We start from the raw sequence: 11,569 nt of genomic DNA on the forward strand, positions 1-11,569 counted from the left end.
TCGTTTTATTGGTCAAGGGAGCCGGCGTACAGCTTCGCGTTCATGTGGCCAGAGCAGTGCACGAACCAGAGCAGCGCACCGAAATGTCGTTTACCTTCCCGCCGGAGTGGTACCTATTTATCTACTTGCACTTTGATGTGCTTTCGAACTGCTAGGTTGGCAGAAGCAGGGACCGAACAACGGGAGCTCACCCCATCACGGGGATTCGAACCGCCGACCTTCTGATCGGCAAGTCCTAGGCTCTGTGGTTTAACCCACAGTGCCACCCACATCCCTTGTTGTCAAGATAACATGGCGCAAATGCACACACCACTCAGGCTCCGTGGAGGAAGGATGAGGGTGAGAGAAAGAGATGAACGTTCATGTAGCAGATGAACGTTCATTGCTCAACTTCCTCTCCAATGTGGCCTTGAGGAGGAAAGATGCTTTTAAATGCTCCTCCCTCCTAGGCAGTAATTGTTGACATGACTATAACTCCCATCTGAAGAGTTGGCTTCATCAGAGACTCAACCCACTTCTCACCCAGCAGCAATGCAGATCTTCCTTGGCATTTGCTTCCTCTCAGCACTCATAGCCAGAGGTGAGTATCCCATCCTATGCAGGTAGAGTTCTATCTCTATCTAGAGCAGCTATATCTATATCTGGGTGTGGGCATAATATTATTGGCAGCATCCATCTGTCTGGAAGACAATGGAAGTGTGGACCTTTCGTGGTAAAGTCAAGCCAGTTGAGAGCTACAGCGCTCGGTGTGGCTGTATCGCAATATGGGATAGACATGTTTTGTTGCAGCTGGGGCAGAAGAAGACGTCCGATTGTGCTGATGTATATGTATGTATGTGTGTTTGCATGTGTGTGCTTGAGAAGCAAGGATTCTCTGACACCCTTTTCTTTAAATATCCCCGGTACGTACTTAATGCTGTTTGCTTTAGAATATTATAGCTCTACAGGAGATAATTGTATGTTTCTCGTTTCTGAATCTGGATGTATCTCTTTTCTGGAATGTAGCTAGCTCCCAAGTCCTGTATGACTTTTTGCCAACTATGCAGCCATTCACAGAGATATGCGAGATCTAACCAGCAGCAGTTTCACTGCTGAACTAAACCAATTGTTCTCCCTAAATCCCTGCCACAATGTTTTCCGAGAATTGAACTTATTTTGAGGGCTTTCCAACATAAAAATCGTAGCTGGGAAGATATGATAACCTGACTGCCTCCCCTGCTAATTTAATGCTAATATAATATAATATAAAATATAATATAATATAATATAATATAATATAATATAATATAATATAATATAATATAATATAATATAATATAATATAATATAATATAATATAATATAATATAATATAATATAATATAATATAATATAATATAATATAATATAATAATTAATATAATATAATATAATATAATATAATATAATATAATATAATATAATATAATATAATAATAATATACTTGTGTGGGTGTGATTTCTACCTATCGGAAACATATTGTGTCACAAAGAACATTCCCCTCCTCCCCTGAATGTCTTGAAGATTTTATGCCACAGCTTTCATTAAGTTTTATTTCATTAATGTTAAAAAAATAAATTCTGGAAATTATGAATAGCTCCAGGACAAGATCACTCATGAGCCAAAAATGTTTTATTTCAAAAATGGTGAATAGAAGGAAAGTGGACCCGTCTCTTCTTTCTACCCATTCCTTCCCCCAATATCCAGTGCAACTCACCATGTTGTGAGCTTTTCTATACCTTAATTTTACCTAAAGTATACAAACTCGGTTAGAAAGTAATTCTAAGCTTCCAAACAGAGCAACCAATGAGCTGTTGGATGTTGGGCGCTTGCCTCTCCACTGCCAAGGGGTGGGGGTCAAATGGGCAGAGAGGGAGACCTCCCCAGTTTAGCAGCAGAGAATGGGGGGGCGTTCCTGTAACACTGGGGGTGATGGTCCTGAAAATGAGATATGGAGGGCAGTCAGGAGAGACCTCTCAGTTCCCTGATATGCCCCTGGAAATGTCAAAAAAGGACCTGAGGCTTTGGAGCCGGTGTATTTTGCCTCTCATTGGTTTAAATCATGGGTTGGCAAACTATCAGGCCCAATTGCCTTCTGGATCCGTTCCATGGATGGTCTGGGAATCGCCACATGGATCGCCAGTGTGCGCATTCTTTCCCTCTCCCTCCCACGGCAGTGGCGCCTCCTCCCTCCCTCCTCCTGGCTTCTCCCCGCCCTGCCTAGAGGAGGAAGGGGGCTGGGCTTTGGTGGTGCAGGCAGAAGCAGCGCTCGAGCGGCCGCCATTTTAAGCAGCCCCTCTCTGGAGCCCTTTCGTGCGCCGCTCGCCGTCCCCGCCGCCGCCGCCAGCCCTTGCCGCTCACAAGACACAGGTAAGCAGCCACCGGGGCTCGTCCGGTGCTGTGGAGAAGCATAGCTGTCAACTTCTCCCTTTTCTTGCAAGGTATCATATTCTGAATAAGGGAACTTTCCTTTAAAAAAGGGAAACGTTGACAGTTATGTGGAGAAGGGAGGGGAGAGTTGTGGGGGAGTGGCTTATAGTCCAGCTCCCCACAAGGTCTGAGGGAAAAGTTTGCTCACCCCTGGTTTAAATGGTAGAGAAAATGGAAACATCATCCCTCTACCTTCTGCCCTGGCTGGTGCAGTTCCGCTGCCACCGCCACCTTAGGATTGCGCTGTTATTTTACTGGCTAAATGTAACTTCCAGATTCTGCAATAGGATGCCGCTGAATACAGTGGTACCTCGGGTTAAGAACTTAATTCGTTCTGGAGATCCGTTCTTAACCTGAAACTGTTCTTAACCTGAGGTACCACTTTAGCTGGGGACGCAGGTGGCGCTGTGGGTTAAACCACAGAGCCTAGGACTTGCCAATCATAAGGTCAGTGGTTCGAATCCCTGCGACGGGGTGAGCTCCCGTTGCTCAGTCCCTGCTCCTGCCCACCTAGCAGTTTGAAAGCATGTCAAAGTGCAAGTGGATAAATAGGTACCGCTCCGGCGGGAAGGTAAATGGCATTTCCGTGCGCTGCTCTGGTTCACCAGAAGCGGCTTAGTCATGCTGGCCACATGACCCGGAAGCTGTACGCCAGCTCCCTCGGCCAATAAAGCGAGATGAGTGCCGCCACCCCAGAGTTAGCCACGACTGGACCTAATGGTCAGGGGTCCCTTTACCTTTACCTTATCACTTTAGCTAATGGGGCCTCCCGCTGCCGCCACGCAATTTCTGTTCTCATCCTGAAGCAAAGTTCATAACCCAGTTCTATTTCTGGGTTAGCGGAGTCTGTAACCTGAAGCGTTTGTAACCTGGAGCGTCTGTAACCCAAGGTACCACTGTACCACGGAGCAGGGTTATAGCCTTCATGCTCTGTTTGTGGAGTTAGCCAGGGTGCTGGTCAGGCACTGTGGGAAGCAGGATATGGGACTAGGTAGACTTTTGGTGCAATCCAGGCTTCATATGTTGTTATGTTCCTAATTTTCTAGAAGACAATACATTCCAGTTATTATATATTGCATCATGTGTATATGTGTGTGTTTCAGCAAGAAACATGGAGTGAACAGCCACATCTCTGCATCTGTTTTGAAGTCAATGGTTTATCACTTAATATATATATATATATTTTTACTGTTGTTGCTTTTTAAGCTGCTTTTCAGAGCTGTGTATGTCATGCAGCCTGATCTTCACACCCCCCACCCCAGGAAAAACCTGTTGCCTTCAGGCACATTAGGAAACACTGGCCCATGATTAGCATTGAATTAACTACCATTCCAATTGTCCGCCATGCATAGAATGGTGGAGGCACCATTGCCTCAGGCCACAAACATGTTCTGGGCTGGCCCTGTGCAGAATAAATTATGCAAATTCATGCAAACATACCTTATTTACAAAACGTCGTCAGCCTCAGGATGCTTCTTTCCCCCTGCAGAACTTAAGGTAATTTGCTTTGTTTTGAAGCTTAAGAGTTATACACAGTTCTGTCAACAATCCGGCGAATTAGCCTAAATTTAGAAACAATGACTCACCCAAAGCCAGCAAAAATGTTTCTTAGCTGTTGCTGAACAGGTATGTGAACCAGGTGAGCAGGTTTTGGCTATTGGCGATGTGGTCAAGTCAACTTAAGAGTTGGATGGTGGTGGAACTCATCCCCTGTCTCTGAAACTGATGAAAATCGAAAGAAGCAGCTCAAGGTGTTTTCCTAATATATGTGAGGTCAGAAGATGGCCTCTGTATCTTGGCTTGTATAGCTTTAAGTTTATGCAAATGCTAGGAATTAATTATACCCAGTCTACATTCCACCCCCTTCTCAAAAGCATGTGAAACTGTGTGTACACACACCCATAACTTAAGTATGGGGACTGGTTTCGATCCTGTCAGACAAGTGCATCTGGTCTGAGAGGAAACTTCATCCTTTAAAGCTATTTAGGTCCGGACATTTCCTTCCCTGGAAAAACAGAGAGAGGTACAGAGAAATCACAGGAAACTAGTTAAATCCAACTGACATAATATATTTCCTTTCCTTTTCCTTTTCCAGGGACTGCTTTACAATGTGAAGCTTGCACAGGCCTAGGCCAAAACTGCACTGGTGAAGTGGTGACTTGCCCCCAAGACCACAATTTCTGTGGCATCACTTTGTTTGAAAGTGAACTTTTTGAAGGTATTCGTGATTTATTTTTTGGTCTCAGCGGTGGGATGCATCCATGATTTGTTGTTGCGTACTGGTGAGGATTTACTATTGGTGCCTCTACCACTGGAAGGCCTGCAGATGACTGTCTTATTAAGGGCCTCATCTGTGGTGGCCCCCTCTCTCCATGGTAATTCTCTGCCTTAGCAGAACCAGTCAACTAGGGGTGTAATACTTTCCTTTTTAAAAGCGCTCACACTGGGTAGAGCAATACTAACTAGGAAAATATGGCTGGAAAATATTCACCAGGTTTACACCAGTGTAAGCCATTTACACTGGGGCAAGGGAATAGTTCCCATCCTAACCCCTCCAACCAGTGTAACTGGGGATGAGGAGTGAACTGTTAGGTGACCATCAGCTCACAGACTTTTACAAAGGAAAAACCATGGTTACAGCTTATGGTTACAACAAACCACAGTTAGCCTGGAGACAACTAAACCATGAGTCCAGGCTCTGCCGACACATTAAACCAAGGCATGCTCAGATCAGCTTGGTATAGCAACAGATTGACTGTGGTTTTAGACTTTTGTATTTTGTTGTGCTGCATTCTATTTTATTGCACCACGGTTAATTTTGTTAAGCGTTTCAGAGTGCAATATTGGCAGGAAAGGGGATGGTGGAGTCGGCATGACGCAGAGGTTAGAGAGTTGGGCTAACTCTCAGCTTAATCTACCTCACAGGGTTGTTGTGAAGGTGAAATAGAAAGGGGATTAATTATTTGTGCTGCTTCAAACTCCTTTTTAAAAAGCTGGGAGGAAATTGTGGTAAAGAAATACATAAGAATAAAATTATTTTTTAAGAAATGTAAAAACATAGTATCATTGTGTGAGGGGGCTGACAGCAGGGGCCTCTAGTTTTCCTGGTTCTCAGTAATATATGGTTTAATAGAAATGATTCGCTTTTGAGCCTCTGTGCTATGTGCATTATCCTCATCATCTGATAGGAAGTCTCACATCTTTCTCCCCATACCCTCTTGCAGAAAATCTAAAGGTTAATGGCATTATTAAGAACTGTGTTCCATCCAATTACTGCGAAGTCGGTTCCGCTGATATTAACTTGGGTAAAAAGAGAAGATCAAGGACCAGTGTTTTCTGCTGTAAGACAGATGCTTGCAATACCGCCTTTCCTGCCAAATGTAGGTAACAGTTTGTATTTTCCTTTTCTGATTCCTTTTGTGCACCCAACTGTATACATGCCTTTGGAGCTTTTGCATGTTCAGACCTTTAAACCTCCCCATTAAATAAATTCAGACAAGATTCAAATTTTGGTTTGGTTTCTGGCAGAATTTAGGCCACAACTTTATTGATTACAGAAAGTGAGTGGTTGCATAGGCTCTGGTTCGACTAGCTCCCTGCACCGTTGCAGGTAGCGCTGACCCATGGCACCAGCATAGGTCAGCCAAGGGTGAACACCTGGATAAGCAGAAAGCCGGGAACAGGCTATCTCCGCCACCCAACTGCCCCCCTGGACTCAGGCACGGGCACAATCCCCTCTCAGGGGTTGACCAAACCATCGAGTCCCTGGATTCCTCTAATGGAATACCCTTCACATAGGGCTGGCGAGAGCGTTCCCCCATCCCTATCACCTGAACCAGAGCCTATCTGCAACCTTACAAGTTGTATTGATTTGCTACGCGGCAGGCGAAACCCAAATGGCACCAGCCAATCAGCCAAGTGGGGAAAATTCCTGCCATGCCCCTGTCCCAATGACAGACGACACACGACGGCATAGCAAGGTCAAGCACACTGCCCTAAAAGTAGGGAGAGGTGGGTGGGTGTTCTGATGCACGAGCCGAAAGAGGAAGCTCTGGGTCACGTGCATGGGTATATATAGGTCCCTTGATCCATTTAACTTGCGTCCCACTGGCCTGATTAAACTCAGCATCAAGGGACCTACCAATTGGGTGTTGTGGCTATCCAGTCTTACCCACCCACAACACAGGGTTTGGTTGCCAGGTCTCACCGCAACACGTGCTCTCTTTAAGGGAGGACCCGATTTTTTAAAGTCAGGTTGCTAGGACAGGCTGGCCTGAGGCATTTCCCCTCTCCCTTTATTAGTATTTATCAGCTATATGACCCTCAGACAACATCTCAAGGGCTTTCTGGGGCTCTGTGTTCACTCACTGCTCCATTGGCTAGGCTAAAACATTGCTATCCCAAGAGATTGCTTTGTACTGCACGTACCTTGGCATCCAGTTTGCATTTTACACCGAACATGGTGTTATAGAAATTCTGAGGTCTTATATACATATATAAAGTAAATGTTCATAAATGTACAAGGCAAACACATACCTAAGTATATAAACCACGTGTCTGAAATAGTACAGGAGAACAATCCTGAAGCCATTTTGGCTCTCCCAAATTGACCTCTGCAAGGAGGAAAGAAACAGGAAAACCTCCCCATTGTCTCTTTACTCACAAATTCTGTCTTAAGGGCATATCTGTGTATGAATAGGGCGAGCCTGTGACCTGGATTCATGAACTGGGTATTTACCATCACAAAAGAATGGCCAGGCTGCCCAGGTAAAAGCAAACAGTGACCATTATCAGGTATCCTGGCAGACAGGTTTTCTGCTGTAGGCCGCCCCTTCAGTGATGTATGTATAATGTTTTTGGGGGTGGTCTTGAACTACAGGGTGGCAATTTCGAAAGTCTGTATAAGAGCCTGCACACCAATGTTCTGGGTCCCTCCTGCATGGGGGGTGAGCACCCTGTTGCAACAGTTTAATAAAGATCAGGCTTACTAGCTGCCTTGCTTCTCGATATTGTCTGGTTGGCCTCTGTTATTTTCTCCTACCAATAGAGAACCCACATAAGGACTCTGTACTGGCTCTTGGGTACCCCATAAGGGAAAAGGAGCAGTTTTTTCTTATAACAATGGGGAAGTGGCAGAAAATGGGGGTCCCCTTGGCCAGTTCCCTCCTCCTTGGAATTTCTAGCTTAATGTAAGCTAGAAATTATTATTAGTGGCGCCTGCCCTGTGGAATGCCCTCCAGGCAGATGTCAAGGCAATAAACAACTACCGTATTTTTTGCTCTATAAGACTCACTTTTTCCCTCCTAAAAAGTAAGGGGAAATGTGTGTGTGTCTTATGGAGTGAATGCAGGCTGCGCAAGCTATCCCAGGAGCCAGAACAGCAAGAGGGATTGCTGCTTTCACTGCGCAGCGATCCCTCTTGCTGTTCTGGCTTCTGAGATTCAGAATATGTTTTTCTTGTTTTCCTCCTCCAAAAACTAGGTGCGTCTTGTGGTCTGGTGTGTCTTATAGAACGAAAAAATACAGTATTTTACTTTTAAAAGACAACTGAAGGTGGCCCTGTTTCAGGAAGTTTTTAATGTCTGACGCTGTATTGTTTTTAATATTCGGTTGGAAGCCGCCCAGAGTGGCTGGGGAAACCCAGCCAGATGGGCGGGGTATAAATAATAAATTATTATAAATTATTAAATTATTATTAGTCGTACTTTACAACTCTTTTCCTCATGCCACTGCGCAGCACAGTTATATTTGCAACACCCAGTAATGTTCTCAGGAAGTTGACTTTTTCTCTCTTGGTTCAGTGAAGCGTCTGGAGACCAAACTCAACGGCCTTCGGTGCCCAGCCTGCTATGCTTCCTTTTCTGATTCATGCAGTGATGAAACAGTGGATTGTGTTGGATATGAATCTCATTGCATTGACTTAGCTGGATTCATACATACAGGTAATTTATTCATTCCCATGCATGCATTTGGTTTGGGTTCTTTTGGACTTCGCTCATTATCTTCATATCATAAACACAGTTCAGATGCCTTAAAAAAAATACCTGGCATGGCACTTCCAGAAGTTCAGACTATTTACATTTCCCTCAATGCTTTGGGACAATGCCATAGTGGGAGCGCTGTTGGAAATGAAAATGGCAGTTGGACCCAATTGCCTGGTTCTTTTTGGAATATTGCTGCTGCCACCTTCCACCACCACCACACCAAGTATGGGTCCACCAACAAAGAATAGTGCCAGAAGGCACTTGCCAGGGCCCCCTCAAACTTTTGTATTAGTCCTATTTCACCAGATCAGAAATCTGGGAGAGCAAAACAGAGGTAAATTTTCTTTACCATGCTGCTAAATGGAACAGATGGCTGTCAGCTTCCCATGTCAATTTATGCCCACGGGAATAAATTCTCTTTTGGTTTCGCTGCGAATGAAATTCTACGGTAATTTTATTTTAAAAAATTATTACATTTATATCCCACCTTCCTTCCAAAACATGTAAGCTCTACCCAGACTCAAACTTGCTTAGCCCTGGGAAATGGACTGAATTTATTAACTTCCAATTAAGCATGAGATATCAGCTGAATTAGCCAAGGCACCAAGGTTGTTCCTTTGATTATGGGCTGTTCCGTTCTGTTGATTCTGATGTCTACTGCATTGCTGTTTTTGTTTGCTGTGTTGTTGTTTTTTTAAAGCAACTTGTGTCCGGATTTTTACTTCTTCAAATACCCTACTATAAAAAAGGTAAAGGTAAAGGTAAAGGTAAAGGTAAAGGTAAAGGTAAAGGTAAAGGTAAAGGTAAAGGTAAAGGTAATGCACACGAAAGCTCATACCAATAAGGTATCTGAAGAAGTGTGCATGCCCATGAAAGCTCATACCAATAACTAACTTAGTTGGTCTTTAAGGTGCTACTGGAAGGAATTTTTTTATTTTGTTTCGACTACAGCAGACCAACACAGCTACCTACCTGTAAAGCACCCCTGACAGTTAAGTACAGTCATGAACGACTCTGGGGTTGCGGCGCTCATCTCGCTTTACAGGCCAAGAGAGCCGACATTTGTCCGCAGACAGGTTTTCCGGGTCATGTGGCCAGCATGACTAAGCCGCTTCTGGTGAAACCAGAGCAGCACACGGAAACGCTGTTTACCTTCCCGCCAGAGCGGTACCTATTTATCTACTTGCACTGCGTGCTTTCGAACTGCTAGGTGGGCAGGAGCTGGGACCGAGCAACAAGAGCTCACCCCGTCACGGGGATTCAAACCACCGACCTTCCGATCGGCAAGCCCAAGGCTCAGTGGTTTTCACCACAGCGCCACCCATTTATAAAGCAACACAGTAAATATTATTCTATTCTACATTGCTGTAGTGTTGCCTTTGATTGTGAGCTGCCTTGCAACTTTCAGGAAAGAGGCAGGATATCAGTCTATCCAAACAAAACAAAAATTCCCAGAAAATCTGCCCTCTGCTCTTGAAAGTGTAAGAGTGAGCGGGGTGGATCTTTAGATGATCATCTGCCGCCCTCTTGTGGCTGACAACCACCTTATTATATTCTCTCTTTCCAATACCAGGTGAAGCTACCGGGAAAGTTGCTATGAAGGGTTGTGCTACACCTGCCGTCTGTGCTCCTATTTTGGGAGGGGCAGCAACATTTACGGGGATCAGCTCGGCCATCACGAACCTTGAATGCAGAGCAGCCTCCAGCAGCACAGCCAATATGCCTCTTGGACCAACTGGATTCCTCCTTTCCGCCATTGTTGGTTTTTTCCTCATGAAGCTCTGTTCTTAACTTACAATCTGTGTGCATTAACAAACGGATGGAGGTGCTAAGCTGAGGCTTGTGTTAAAAGCTTGACAACTCTCTCTTAGCATAACTGGTTTACCTGAGCATTTGCTCTTTCACGTGTTAGGGACTAAGGGGCAACCGTTGATTCCAGTTAATCGATCAACCTATCAATGAAAGTGAGAATCGCAGCCGCAGGTGTACTAAAGACTGAGTAGAGTGCTTTCCTCTCCATGATGAAGGCCTGTTTCACAGACTTTGGGCTTTCGCCAGATGAACTGAGCAGGTAACATTCATGTCATCAACACCAAGCACTAAAGCCAATGCAAGTCCGTCCTCTACATCAGCTTTCACCTGCATGTTCTAAAGGAATATGTGCCAACACCTAATAGACATTTAACAACAATGGCAAACCGATTAAACATTTGATTGATTAACAATTTGGCTCCTTACCCATTCTTCCGTCTGACCGATCTGTTAAATAGCAAAATCAATAGTAAAATAAAAAAATGAAACCCAAGAATATCGATTCGTTTCTTGTTTGTTTAAGCTTTGGGGAGGTTATGAACCTTCTCTGTGTTACAGCCCCCTTTTTGGATTTCCAATCAATATGATTGTTTGATAGGTTGCAGCATTATCAATGTACTTCACGTTTTAGTTACTTCATGCTGAAACACAGGGAAAGAGCATTCATGTTAACTAAATGGGCTTGTAAAATAGCTGGAAAAGGCTCTTAATTGATCCAACTGCTTTAAAGTGTTTTTATGGAGCCTGTAAGTTCAGAACTTAGCATGCAATGCATGTCCATTTCTATTCGCTCATGGCCCCAAATTGGCTCATTCCACATGTGGTGGGTTCTCAGAATCAAACCTCAGCCTGGTTCATCCCTGTACCGTCTATAAAATATTTAGGATGAAACTAGGCTCACCTGAGTAAATAGGTATGGCCTGTAGCATCTGATGCTATAGCATTGTTGAAAATATGTGCATTTGGACCTCACTGATGTTTAGATGGGAGACCACAGGAAGCAGCACTGAGTTCCCAAAAGGTTGAACAGGATAGCAGCCTGGGACCATGTCAGAACCAGCCCTGTTTTTATATCTGTATGTTATACTTTTTGCTACATGGCAGATTTGGGTGGTATTGCAAGAGTACAGCAACTTCTGCCCTGTAGCCTGGAAGCTGGACCACATCACAAGAAAGCAGATCACAGGGAGGGATGTTTCTGTGACTGGAATCTGAATTTGATTTATACCTGTGGTTTCTTGGCCTTCTCAGCTAAAACCTGAAGCCGGAAGCGGCTCCCTTAGTCTGTAGACTTATGTATAAAGCACCTGCACACTGGTTTTGT

At 44.4% G+C, this 11,569-nt stretch overlaps 1 protein-coding gene across 1 annotated transcript; it reads left to right on the forward strand.

Annotated features, from left to right (window-relative positions):
- The first annotated feature begins 449 nt into the window (after positions 1-449).
- On the forward strand, positions 450-10,741 carry LOC309350833 (phospholipase A2 inhibitor and Ly6/PLAUR domain-containing protein-like). The gene is made up of 5 exons (XM_081878114.1): positions 450-580; positions 4,545-4,667; positions 5,674-5,829; positions 8,251-8,391; positions 10,007-10,741. The coding sequence occupies exons 1-5, from the start codon at positions 532-534 to the stop codon at positions 10,222-10,224; spliced, it is 687 nt and encodes a 228-aa protein (XP_081734240.1). The 5' UTR covers positions 450-531; the 3' UTR covers positions 10,225-10,741.
- Positions 10,742-11,569: the final 828 nt, after the last annotated feature.

Source organism: Podarcis erhardii (assembly GCF_964252035.2).
Source record: "Podarcis erhardii genome assembly, chromosome: 10".
In the NCBI taxonomy this organism is placed as follows: domain Eukaryota; kingdom Metazoa; phylum Chordata; class Lepidosauria; order Squamata; family Lacertidae; genus Podarcis; species Podarcis erhardii.

What these genes read in the sequence shown, in the direction of transcription:
- LOC309350833 (XM_081878114.1), top strand. Translation starts at nt 532, where the DNA reads ATGCAGATCTTCCTTGGCATTTGCTTCCTCTCAGCACTCATAGCCAGA. An exon ending in CTCAGCACTCATAGCCAGAG is followed by an intron (nt 581 to 4,544) that starts GTGAGTATCCCA and finishes TTCCTTTTCCAG; the next exon opens with GGACTGCTTTACAATGTGAA. An exon ending in AGCTGGATTCATACATACAG is followed by an intron (nt 8,392 to 10,006) that starts GTAATTTATTCA and finishes TTCCAATACCAG; the next exon opens with GTGAAGCTACCGGGAAAGTT.